At 35.1% G+C, this 12,587-nt stretch overlaps 1 protein-coding gene across 1 annotated transcript in view; it reads left to right on the forward strand.

Moving 5' to 3' along the window:
- The first annotated feature begins 434 nt into the window (after positions 1-434).
- LOC109050030 (dynein axonemal heavy chain 5-like) overlaps positions 435-12,587 on the forward strand; it is a 48,644-nt gene continuing 36,491 nt past the window's right edge. The window contains 22 exon segments of the mRNA XM_042751911.1: positions 435-487; positions 1,269-1,506; positions 1,603-1,694; positions 4,029-4,217; positions 4,303-4,377; positions 4,462-4,536; positions 4,908-4,979; positions 5,083-5,184; positions 6,150-6,336; positions 6,616-6,781; positions 6,895-6,988; positions 7,448-7,546; positions 7,742-7,923; positions 8,001-8,120; positions 8,213-8,414; positions 8,502-8,597; positions 8,726-8,899; positions 9,052-9,141; positions 9,265-9,420; positions 9,630-9,769; positions 10,700-10,851; positions 11,172-11,379. Of these exon segments, the coding sequence (XP_042607845.1) occupies positions 1,287-1,506; positions 1,603-1,694; positions 4,029-4,217; positions 4,303-4,377; positions 4,462-4,536; positions 4,908-4,979; positions 5,083-5,184; positions 6,150-6,336; positions 6,616-6,781; positions 6,895-6,988; positions 7,448-7,546; positions 7,742-7,923; positions 8,001-8,120; positions 8,213-8,414; positions 8,502-8,597; positions 8,726-8,899; positions 9,052-9,141; positions 9,265-9,420; positions 9,630-9,769; positions 10,700-10,851; positions 11,172-11,379 (2,891 nt within the window). The 5' untranslated portion in view covers positions 435-487; positions 1,269-1,286.

The following is a 12,587-nucleotide window of genomic DNA, read 5'->3' on the forward strand; positions in this document are numbered from 1 at the left end:
TTTTTAATATGCAAATCAAACGTTATTTTATTTAATATGCGCCAATATGAATATTATTACACCGCGTATCTTTTTTTTTAATTTATATTTTTAATTTTTATTATTTTATTATGTCACTTCTCGCTTGTAAATATAAAATATATACATTTCCCTCAAAACATTTTTCAAATGTATTTTTTAAGAAGAAAAAGTATCATGAATGTCTTTTTGTTAGAAACTCTGCTATTCTATTTGTACATGGCCGAGGTCAGTGTTCATTCATTATGCTGTGTGCTTTTTTGATTTAGGCGAATTAATGCATAATTTATTCCTATAATTAATGTGATAATAAGGAAATGATCCTTCAAACGGGCTCATGTTCATCTTCTATTGTTGTTTCTTTTTGCGCGTCCCCTTGCAATGGCTCGCGAGCCAGTTACCATAGTAACAATAAACTTAGCCTCAGGCTTTCAGTTTGTTCTCACAGATTTGACGAGCCTCGGTCAAGGTGAGTGCTCTAAATTAGCAGCAAAGGGAAAATAATATGATTATTTACTCTAAATATGTGTTTTCGACAGCTTTATAGTTAATTTGAGGTAATTTATGCAACTAATGTTACAAAACGTAACTTTTTAAACCTTCGCTAGTTGAACTTTTTGACGCAGTCTGACGTTAACCGTCTTAGCTCTTGCAGCAAGGAAGTACTAACGTTATATATTTTTATAGTAAGGACTTTATTGTTAAAATATGTCCTGTCAGTGTTAGTTTGTTGGCCTGTTAAAGTTGATAGGCTTCACTTGCGATCAAAAACCCCCAAAAGTCCCATAGACATGCATTTGCATATTTATGATTGACCAAGACCTTTCAAACTACCAAGATTGACACAGACCTTCAGTTTGACCTCACTAAGTATCCTATAATATTCTTTATTAATTTAATATTAAGCATTTTTCGTTTGGCATGATTGCCAAAAAGTCCCATTGATTTAGACTGAATGTTCGTTATGTCGGTTAATCCAAACTCCTGACAAACGGTTCAAATTTAAACACATCTAACTGTAAATCTTCCTAAAAAGTCAATCTCCCGCTTAAATTTTTTTGCTGCTTAAGAAAGGAACACTAACCTGTAAATATGTTGCCAATGAATATGACATTAAATGATATATTACATATACTACTGTAATATATATTACAGGTACATATACTGTACCTACCTGCAGTGTAAAACCTGTGTGTCTTTGAATTATGAAAAATGCCTCATTTAAATGAACTGACTTTTTCCTTAATCAGGAAGATTATCACAAAAAAATGTCAGAAAATGAAGACTCTCCTATGGATGCCAATGGTACAGAGAAAGAGACAGCCGATCGTGGGTCAGAAGTACCTGGCGTGCCCCTGGAAAATAAGCAAGGATTTGGGGAGGAAAGCACTATGTCATCTCATGAAAAAGGAAATGATGATATAGCAAAACTCGCATCCTCACATCAGGATCTAGAAGTGAAACCACCACTAACCACCATAAAAACAGGTATGATTAGTTTTTGTGTGTGACATTTTACAATGACCTGTCTTTATATGTATTGATGAGCAGGATTCTTTGTATTGTTCATCTTATTAAATATAGGTGCGGGTAAACACAGAAGAATTGGAGCGCAAATGGAAAAAAACATCAATCAGACAGCACCAGCTGCTGTATCCCAGACAGTCACCACTGCTGTCAGTAATTAATATTTTTATTTATTTTGTTTTATTATTTTTATTTTGTTATTTTATATTTTAATTTATATTTATTAATTTATATTTGTTTTATGAAATAATATATTATTTTGTTTGTGGATTATATATAGTCTGGCACTCCATATTTTTGCCCATCAACAAATAATATATTATTAATAACAATAATTATTTTATTTATTCAATTAACTTTTTATTTAACATTCTATTTGCATATCAGTTGATGAGGCAAATGTTTGTAGTTTGCTTGTGTGCTCCTCATTTGGGAGTTACACTCATGGTCTTCGCGGTCAAAATTGACCGGACACCTGAAATGTTTTTTTTTTTTCAGTAAAATCAATCTAATATATTTTTGTTCAATAATATTTTTTCTTTTATATTTTGAGAGAATTTTATGGTACTAATTAATATTTTATGCAGTAATTATGAGAATTTTTTCCCTTTGAAAATAATACAAAACTTTTTTTTTTTTTCTAATTTCTTTAAAGTTATTTTTTAATTAATTCAGTATTTCAGATTAAAATAGAGGCTGGGCCTTTAAAGTCACATTTTTGAAGGCAGAATAGCACCCCCTGTTGAGAGCAACAAAAAAAAAAGAAGAAAAACCTGTAATTTCATGGTGTAACGTTATCACTGTACTTGAGTACCGCATTGAGATGTCTTGCGCTTAAATGGCTTAAAATTACTTTAATGTTTAAACTGACAAGACTTAAAACACGTGAGAATGATAAAACTTTCTTGAGGAAGCAGCACTGGCCCGATCGTTCAGACAGTTTTGGGGCTAAGATGACACATAGTGGGGCTGAAGTCTAAAAAAGGTTTAGGACTGCCCCTGGTATAGTATGCGTAATTATAATGAAACAAATATATAACCTGATAATAAATATATTACCTGATTCAATGTGATGGCTGAGCCTGTTTCTGATAGCAACATGCCAATACATGGTTGGATTCCTGACACAGCTAACCGTAAATCATCTTATACTGTCAGTAAGTGTGACTGATAGTATCAGGCTATGTCCACACGAAGCCAGAGCTTTCCCTATCCAATCTTTTTTTTCTCTCGTCTCAAGAAATATCTGCGTCCACACAAATACCACGAAATCGACACTAAACGATGTTGTATACATGCCAGACCAGCATGTGGCACTGTAATTCTGCCACAGACATACACTAAAAACGGAGAAGAAGACTTGGACTATGCTCATAAACCTTGCACGCGGTATGCAAACGAACATGGAACAATACATTTATTAATCTGTGTTAATGTTAGTTAATAAGAAGACAGTCGGTCAGTGTTTGTTCATGTTTTTGTTGCTGTTACGTGATATAGCGGTGTCTGACTAGTGGCGAGACGTAGGCTGATGACGTCATCGTTTCAGAAAATGTACGGATTCGCTGTCCACATGAAAACACAAGGGTGTCTTTTTCAGATTTATCCACTTCGGGACCCAGTTTAAAAAAATATCGTTTTCACTCTCCAAAAATGCCGGATCTGTGTGGACAAAACGCCTATACGATACAAAATTTATGCGTATACAGCTAAACGCGTCTCCGTGTGGACGGGTCCTCAGTCTGATACTCGAGCCAATGCTGCTCTAACGGTCAACTGATTAGCAGTGGGACTACTTTTTGTCAAGGTTTATACTTTTTGTTGTTTTAAATGTTGTTTTCGAAGTGTAGTTTTTGCATTATTATTACTACATTTAAACCTGAACACAGAAAGCATTTTGTTACACAAAACTTTAAAATTTAAAAGGGATGCTTTATCAGAGCTTAATCCTTTTGGATCTGATCTGATTTTAACCTCTTCTGACTCATTTTGGCTATAGGGTTATAGCCATACCAATTAATTTGAGTATGTATAATTCTGTGTGTGTGTGTGTGTGTGTGTGTGTGAGTGGATCTATCGGTTTTACACTCTTGATGTTTCAGAGTGTAACCTATCCTTGCTGTCCACTTTTTACTGCATTGTAGCTGAATTATTGATTTTATTTTACATAGTTGCAGTGTTACAGTCACACCAGTTCGTAGGTGTGTGTGTGTGAGTTGGTGTTTCCCATTAATTTCCTATGGTCGGTCATTTTTGACTGAAGACCATGAGTGTGACTATTTTTCTACAACCACTTAGCCTTTTCCAATCATGCCCTCAATTGTTTTTGTGTGTGTTCACATACCAGGTGCCATAAAAGTCACTAAGTTTCGTACCATTCTGGTAAAGCTAGAAGACGGCACTGACTCATTTTGGCTATACGGTTACAGCCATACCAATTCCGCACAAGGGTTAAGCTGACTTGACATGTCCCTCTCTCTCAGGTGTCAGGGAAGCGCTCTGTGATACTATCTAATGAAGCCCGAAAGGAGAAAATAAAACAGGTCAAAGCTCTCAAAGATGAGCGTAGAGCAGCTCTTGATGGCCGACACAAGTACCTCATCTCAATCATTGCAGAGATGATGAGCCTGGGGGACACGGAAGTCGAGGAGGCTATAATCTCAGATGATAAGGTGTGTAAAATATGACACTACTAATGTCCTCAAAATCACAAACATGTGGTTGCCATGTATAAATGTGTCTATGTGTGTTCTGCAGTTCTACATGATTGAAGAATTCTTCTCAGCAAATGGTTCAAAGAGTCTTACGTTCTTCTACCAAGTCACAGAAACGGTAAAACACATGACTTGATGGTGACTGCAAAAAATCCTAAAAGCATGATATTAACAAGCCATACCTGCCTGTATTTCTCTACAGTCCCATTCTTGGATAGATACCACAAATTTAGCCACTGGACAGAAGAAGCTGTTTATCACAACAGGCACTAATGAGGTACAAAAACACCTCTACTGTTACACTTTTAACAAAGCCCTACAACTATTTTCAACAGAAATAATAAGTAATAATAAGAAATGTTTTTTGATCACCAAATCAGTATGTTAGAATGATTTTCTGAATGATCATGTGACTTTTAAAGTATATTAAAACAGAAATCTAGAAACTAGATGTGTAAAAACTAATAGGCTAAGCAAGAAATGCCAGCAAGAAATGTTGTTCTGGAGGGACTATCCCTGCAATTAATGCAATTTAAGTAGCTTTGGATAGACAGCGTGTTCTAAATGGCGAGTGACTAAGTAACTATATATGCATGTTGCTAAGGAGAAAAACAATGTACTGGGTTGCTCTTCATTCACTGATTGCAGGGTCTTACCGGGCAGTGTTTGTTTTTCACAAGAATCACGGACAAGGCCATAACAACCACAAACATATCCCAGGTCAGTGTGGGTTGAGGTGGGCAGGTTTATTTTTCGAGTGTTTAACTGGTCCTGTGTAGTATCGTCTATAGGTCATTGGATACTCTTATGTCATTCTCTGTAGGAGGTGAATTTTGGAATGCTAGACTGCTCAGAGACAAGTGTCCTCCACAGTTTGGAGTTTCTTTTTACTCAGGTCATGAACCAAGCCCTCAAATCACAAGAGGTATGATATATGATTTCACAAATTTTATAAGTAATGAATGGAATAGGCCTGGACAGGATATATAAACCATTGCCTTGGACCACATGTTAATATAAAAAGTCATAGACTATTTTATTTTTACATTATTGGACCAGTAAATTAGCAAAATGATTTATTAAAAGAATTGAACACTTTCTGAAGTTCACTCACTCTCACACCATCCAAGATGTAGATGAGTTTGTTTCCTCTTCTGAATAGATTTGGAGAAATTAAGCATTACATCACTTGCTCACCAATGGATCCTCTGTAGTGAATGGGTGCCATTAGAATGAGAGTCCAAACAGCTGATAAGAAGAATCCACAAGTAATTTACACAACTCTATGTCATCAGTTAAAGTCTTATGGAGTGAAAGCTGTATGTTTGTAAGTCACAAATCCATCAAAATTCTTCCAGCTTCAGACAGTTGCTTCTAGCTAAAATACAAGTCCTCTATTCATAATATTGCCTTCTCCAATGAAAAAGTTGTCTCATCTGAATCAGAAGAGAAATATGCACAGATAAAGCGACGTTTACAAACAGAAAAGTCCAAAGCAGTTTTAATTCAATTTAATTCAAATCGTTGCAAAGCAGCTTTAAATAAAATGTAAGTTTCTAAATTTTATTTAGTAGTAGCTTATCAGTGGTGACTGTCAAGTTGATGTCCATATGGCAGAAATGTACATTAAAAACCTTGCAGTTAGTTAATGACACCAATGCACTGCGGAAGGGCTTCTGGTGAGCAAGTGATTCAATGCCAGATAAAACAAACTCATCTACATCTTGGATGGCCTGAGGGTGAGTACATTTTCAGAAATTGTTCATGTTATTATGAAATTATTATATATTTATGAACATAACTTATTTTTAACATTAGAATACTGAAATATAGAAATATGGAACTTTATTTATTTATTTATTTTTTTTATTAATCAAACCTTTCCTTCAGGATTGGGGAGCTATAAAAGGTGGTCAAATGAGTCCAGATGTGCAAGACTTTCTGAGGTCAGTGGATAAGTTCAACTGTACCCTTTCTTCAGTGATGAGGAGCATGGATGAAAAGTTTAAGCTTCATAACATCCCATCAGCCCCTGACCTGAGTCATATACAGAAAGCTGAAGACTACAGTAATGCAGGTAAAATGTTGAATATGGGGAAAATAGAAATAAATCATAAATCCATTCTATTTGATGTCAAAGTAATAATATTTGGGTGAGGCAGAGGGCTTAACACGTTTTCCAGTTGTATATAAAATGTACATACTATTTATAGGAATTAACCCAGTCATATTTTATTTGTTGCGCAGAATAATATATTTCAATTTTAATAACCAAAAAAATACATAACACACACAAAAATTACAAGCCAGTCCTAAACTATAGCTGCTATTATTTTCTTTTTTGGCTTTGGCATTGCTAATAACTCAGAGCTGGTAGAAAGTCTGGAAGCAGTGCTGTTACACTGGGCCAAGCAGATAGAGCAAGTGCTGACTGAGAGTGAACGCATTAGGAAAGAATCAGATGATATTGGACCCTCAGCAGAGCTGGCACACTGGAAGCGCAGAATGATCACCTTCAGCAGGTACCATGCCATCCAGCAGTGTTTTTTCTTCAGCAATAACACACACAATTGGTATTTAATTTACTGTTTATACATATAAATATTAAATTCACTGTGTATTAATGTTTTTTCAGCCTATTGGATGAAATCAAGGACCCCTATGTGAAGATGGTCATTGGTATATTGAATGCGGCCAAGTCCAAGACTCTGAGCAAATGGAGAGAACTGGTCAGTTAAGTAGATGTTTTGTTGCGCTTTGTATTTTCATACTTTTTAATACAAATTACATGAAGAAATGCCACATTTTAAAATCAAAAAGAAAAAAGTAAGTAATTATGTATTGCATTTAGAGAATGTTTTTTAAGGCCATCAACATTAGTTTTATTAGACATTATTTTAAGATTTACCTCTAGATTTTGCTTAATAAATCTCACTCATTAATGTGATCCCATCAGGTCACAATGATTTTTGTTTTTAAATTAATATAAAAAATATTAATATAATAAATTCAGTATAGTGAATATGCAGGATTAATAAATAAAGTAAATTTTTTATAACCTATTTTTTACATTACAATAGAAAACAATGAGTTTTTTTGTGTTACTGAATAAACATTTTAAATTGTTAAATTAAATTCTTAATAATAGATTGACATTTTGTTTGTATAATGCTGTTTTCTATCTACAGGATGCAAGTATTACGGTTGTGGCCAATGAAGCTAAAGATAATGTGAAATATCTATCAACTCTGGACAAGTTTTTCGAACTTTTGGAAAAAAGCACTCCAGTAAGCTCCAAAAATGTATACGTTCTTCAGTAAAAACTGTTACATAAGCAAGAGTGCCATTTATGGGTCAGAGTTTGAGTATTATGTAATTTTAAAACATAAGGAGTTCTGATGGACTGCTTATAATATATTGTCTCTTTTGCACAAGTTGCATTGGAATATTTCATGTGTAGATATTTGTATTGTTTGTTTCAGAACACCATGCTGAATCAAATTCCCAAACTGATGAACAGCATACACATGATTCAGCGTGTGTCTCAATACTACAACACCTCTGAACACATGACATCGCTCTTTGTGAAGGTCACTAATCAAATGGTTACCACCAGCAAAGCTTATCTCTGTCAAGGGGTGATGAAAATTTGGGACTTGGACAGGTTGGTCTTATGTGAGATGCTGAACTGCATTTCTAAATTTAAATAGACAAAATACATTGGTCTGTATTCGCATTTAGGAAGGAACTGCTTCAGCGGATGAAAGAATGTATTCAGCTGAACCAGGAGTACCAGCAATGCTTCCACCGAATGAAAGAGAAATTACAGGAGAACCCTCTTGAACGGCAATTTGAATTGAGGTCTGTAAACCATAGCATAAAAGTCAACTTAAGATCAAAATTTAACCCTAAATTTACTTTCTTAACTCAGCTCTGCTTTGTCGTACCATCAGTGAAAATTACATATTTGGAAAGTTTGACACATTCTGCAAACGTCTGGAGAAGATAACAGACATGGCCACAACTCTTGAAGATTTTTCAAGCTTGCAGTTTATGAAAGTTGAAGGTGTTGAGAAAATATACATGCGCTACCAAACGATTGTTTCCAGCATCAAATCCAAGACCTACAATGTGCTTGACCACCGCAAATTAGAGGTAAGGTCTCTTATGACTGTATATTTTGATTTAGTTAAGTGTTTTTTAGACGTGATCAATCTCTCTTATGACATGATTTTTTTTTAGTTTGACAATGACTACACTGAGTTCAGAAGACAAATCCAGGGCTTATATCAGTCTCTTGATGCACTGATTGACACTTGGCTTCAACGTCCGCTCATTGTAAGGCCCTTTTAGTCAAGTGAAAGAGTTATATTATTAATTGAACATTTGAATGACTGATTCATTCATTGCAGCTCATTACCAAAATATTACATAAATGTATTCCAATTAATTTACTGCACCCACAGACCCATCAGGTCCTTGACCTGCTGTCCAAATTTGAGAATGGTGTGGGCAGACAAATGGACCTTACCCAGAAGTATATGGTAGTTCTGCAGCGGTATGAATGTGACCTTGAGTTTGTGCGCAAACTCTACCAAAGAGAGAAGAACAATCCCTCTTCTGCACAATTCAAGACTCCTGTAAGTTCCCTGTTGAGTGATCACCAAATTGCTCAACTCTATTTCATATTTAAATCATTTCACAAAGAATGCAAACATGCCCACAACTTATTTTACACACATTCAGAATATCCAACACTGGGACTAAAATTGTTTTACATTTTCTTTTGCAGTTGGCTAGTAAAATTCAGTGGTCACAAAATCTGTTTAAAAAAATTCATTTGCCAATGCAGATCCTAAAAGACAAATTGGACATTATGCAGGTAACTTACAGACAAAATTTTCACATTTCATCAGTAGATGAACACATTTTATTTTAATTTAAATGAAATTTGAGCCTGAAATGCACCTTTTAAGAAGCGTAATTATTTTGTCTTGAATTTAAGATGCCAGAGAGGAGGAAGATTATTCAGGCATACAACAAACTTGCTGCCGTGCTGCTGGAGTATGAAATGATACATCACAAAGCTTGGGTTGATGGTGTGGAACTGGGACTATATGGTCTCAAAGCTTCACTGCTGACTAGACACCCAGAAACCAAGGTTCACAAGTTTATATTTCAAAAGACATTATTCTTATTATGCAAAATCGAACATTACATTTTAAAACAGTTACAATTACTACAAATTCTAATTTTTAATCTGTTATTATTAATAAAACCCAAACTATATACTCATAAAATCTTTTTTTTTTAATTAAAGAAATGTATTATATGGATTTGATTACTGAATTCTCCATTATTTGTGGATAGGTGTTCTATGTGAATCTTGACCCTCTAGTCCTGGAAGTTTTGCAAGAGGCAAAAAACATGTATACATTAGGTGCTAACGTACCTGATGTTATCTACAACATGGCTGCCAAAGAACCTCAGCTAAAGGAGTATCGTACCAAGTGAGTGCATAAAATATGTACCCTACATTAAAGGAATAGTTCAGCCAAAAATGTAGATAAGTTTGTTTCTTCATCAGAACAGATTTGGAGAAATTTAACATTACATAACTTGCTCACAAGTGAATGGGTGCTGTCAGAATGAGAGTCCAAACAGCTGATAAAACATTGCAACAAGTAATCCACATGACTCCAGTCTATATGTCATTTAATGTCTTGTGAAATGAAAAGCTGTGTTTATGATAAACAAATCCTTCAATAAGATGTTTTAACTTCAAACAAGTCCATAATATTGCTTTCTTCAGCAATATTGAAAAGTCTTGTCTGAATTAGGGAAGAAATATGCACAGATAAAGCACCATTTACAAGCAAAAATATTGCTAAATAATTATGTTTGTGGAATTTGATGTGAGAGGACGACTGGATAAAGTGTTTTTATGGATATTTTGCCAGAAGTGAAGGTTTAAAGTTATAAAGATTATTTGAGGTTTTTGTTAGCTGTTTGGACTCTCATTCTGATGGCACCCATTCACTGCAGAGGATCCATTTGTGAGCAATGTAATGCTACATTTCTCCAAATTTGTTTCAATGAAACAAGCTCATCTGCATTTCGAATATCCTGGGTGTGTACATTTAAAAAAAAAAAATGTAATGAAAATTTTCATTTAAAAATTACCTTTAAAATTACAGTGATCATACTAAACCAGTAATTTTTACCTTATTTATGCAATATTATTGCATAAAGCAGTGCTATCTGTGTGGCATGCATAGCCACTGCTTGTGAAGTGTTCCAAATCAGATTCTATGATGGTTAGGATCAATGTTACCATTAGACAGCAAGACATCCTACTCATGAACGAACAAGCATAAATTATTGATCTAAATTGAAATATAAGGTTAATACATGCAGAACATTAATATCACTGCTCTCAGATTACAGGAGATGCTAAGCAACTTTGATGCGGTAGTCAAGAGGATACCCAGTGTTCTACAGTCCCCAATGAAGCCCTTCATCAAATATGTGGAGACTGCCCTCTACCCTGGACTGACCATTCTCTCATGGACTTCCCTCAATATTGACCATTGTAAAACAAACAACAACCTTGAAACCTTTTATCTTTAATGCTGTTTTTGGTTTGCAAATGTTTACAAGGTCCCCAAAAAAGTATTTGGACACTAAAGTCATACTTAAAAAATCTGAATTTCATTGTAAACAAAATATTGATATCACTCCACTAAATAAAGTTTGTGTTTATAGAATGACATTAAGTGACCTACTGTAGAGTGTATTAACCTGCAGTGTTTATGTGGCCAGTGAAGTGTCTTAGTGTCTTAGTGTTTGGGAAATCTTTTGAAGTTAATTCTATTCAATGTTTAATCCTAAATCTTTCCCATTGTTTCTCAGTCATAGGCTGTGTGTACAAAGCACTGCAAGAGCTGGAGCAGGTAGTGAAGGTTATTATGGATATACTGGAATGTCGAATCGAGCGCACCTTAGAATCCATGGCTTCCACCAGTCTGCTGACACTGCCCAAAAATCAGCCAGTTACACCTGAGATGTTCCTCACCAATACAGAGACCACTATCAACACTGCAAGACAAACTATGAAGATGTGAGTGAAACTTTCATTATCTTTTGTCACAGACTGGTATGGTGTAAACAGGTATATTTAATTTGATGACTACAAAGGCAGACTGTTCAAAAAGTTCCTCTGAAAATTTTGCTGAAAATGTGCTTAACCTCAGGCCATCCAACATGTAGATGAGTTTGTGATGTAATTAGCATGACATCACTTGCTCACCAGTGGATCCACTGCACAGAATGGGTGCCATCAAAACAGCAGATAAAAACATCACAATAATCCACAAGTTTTTATCAGCTGTTTGGACCCTCATTCTGACAGCACCCATTCACTGCAGAGAGAATGCATTGTTTTTCGATAGTATAGTATCAAAATATACTATTTAGTAGGGCTGCCCCCTAATAGTCTGCTAATCATTAGTCGACTAGAAGAGGCTTGGTCGACCAAAATTTTATTAATCACTTAGTTGCAGAAATTTTTTTAGAAAATCCACAGGCAAAGTCACGCAGTCCGTGACGGACAGATCGTTAACAGCTGGTCTATGTGGTCATACAGTACATCGGGCAGGACATCCAAACGTTCGCATATTATCGACCTCAAATATGACTTATCTGAAATATGTAAGTATTAGCAATTTTACATGGCCATTCAATCTAATGTTTACTTAGAGTGCGCAGCGGAATGTGGAAGCTGAACAGTAGCTCACTGCAGGACAGATCGATGTGCCGGTATGCTTACTTGCTCTTAAAATACTACCTCATTTTTGGTCATACAGATAAGAGTTATACAGCTTTCGAAACCGTAAAGACATTATGTTTATTTGTGTGCACTCACAATGACAACAAAACAGGATGCGCTTTCTGCCGTCTCGGTCTCTGTGAACTCGAGCATGTATATCTTTGCCTTACAGACATTAAAAATATAGCTATCTATAGAGAGTGAAATGTCTACTTTCAAATAAACCAATTCAAATGGAAAACAAATATTCTCAGATTATGTAATCCATATGAAACATGCATATAGGCGCATCATACTGTGGAGATGACGAGTCAGTTGTGTCGCCGACTTCATCACTTAAACCGAAAACAAAGAAAGCACTCGTTTATCAACAAATTAGTCTCCTTACTATTTTTCCCTGAAACATTCATAATATTTTTTTCTGCCAGTGCGCTCTGTCAAGCTTTATGCTTGTGCTTGAGTGCTTATAAGGCTATGTAGGCAATTAAAGGCTCATTGTG

Source organism: Cyprinus carpio, chromosome B24 (genome assembly GCF_018340385.1).
Source record: "Cyprinus carpio isolate SPL01 chromosome B24, ASM1834038v1, whole genome shotgun sequence".
NCBI lineage: Eukaryota > Metazoa > Chordata > Actinopteri > Cypriniformes > Cyprinidae > Cyprinus > Cyprinus carpio.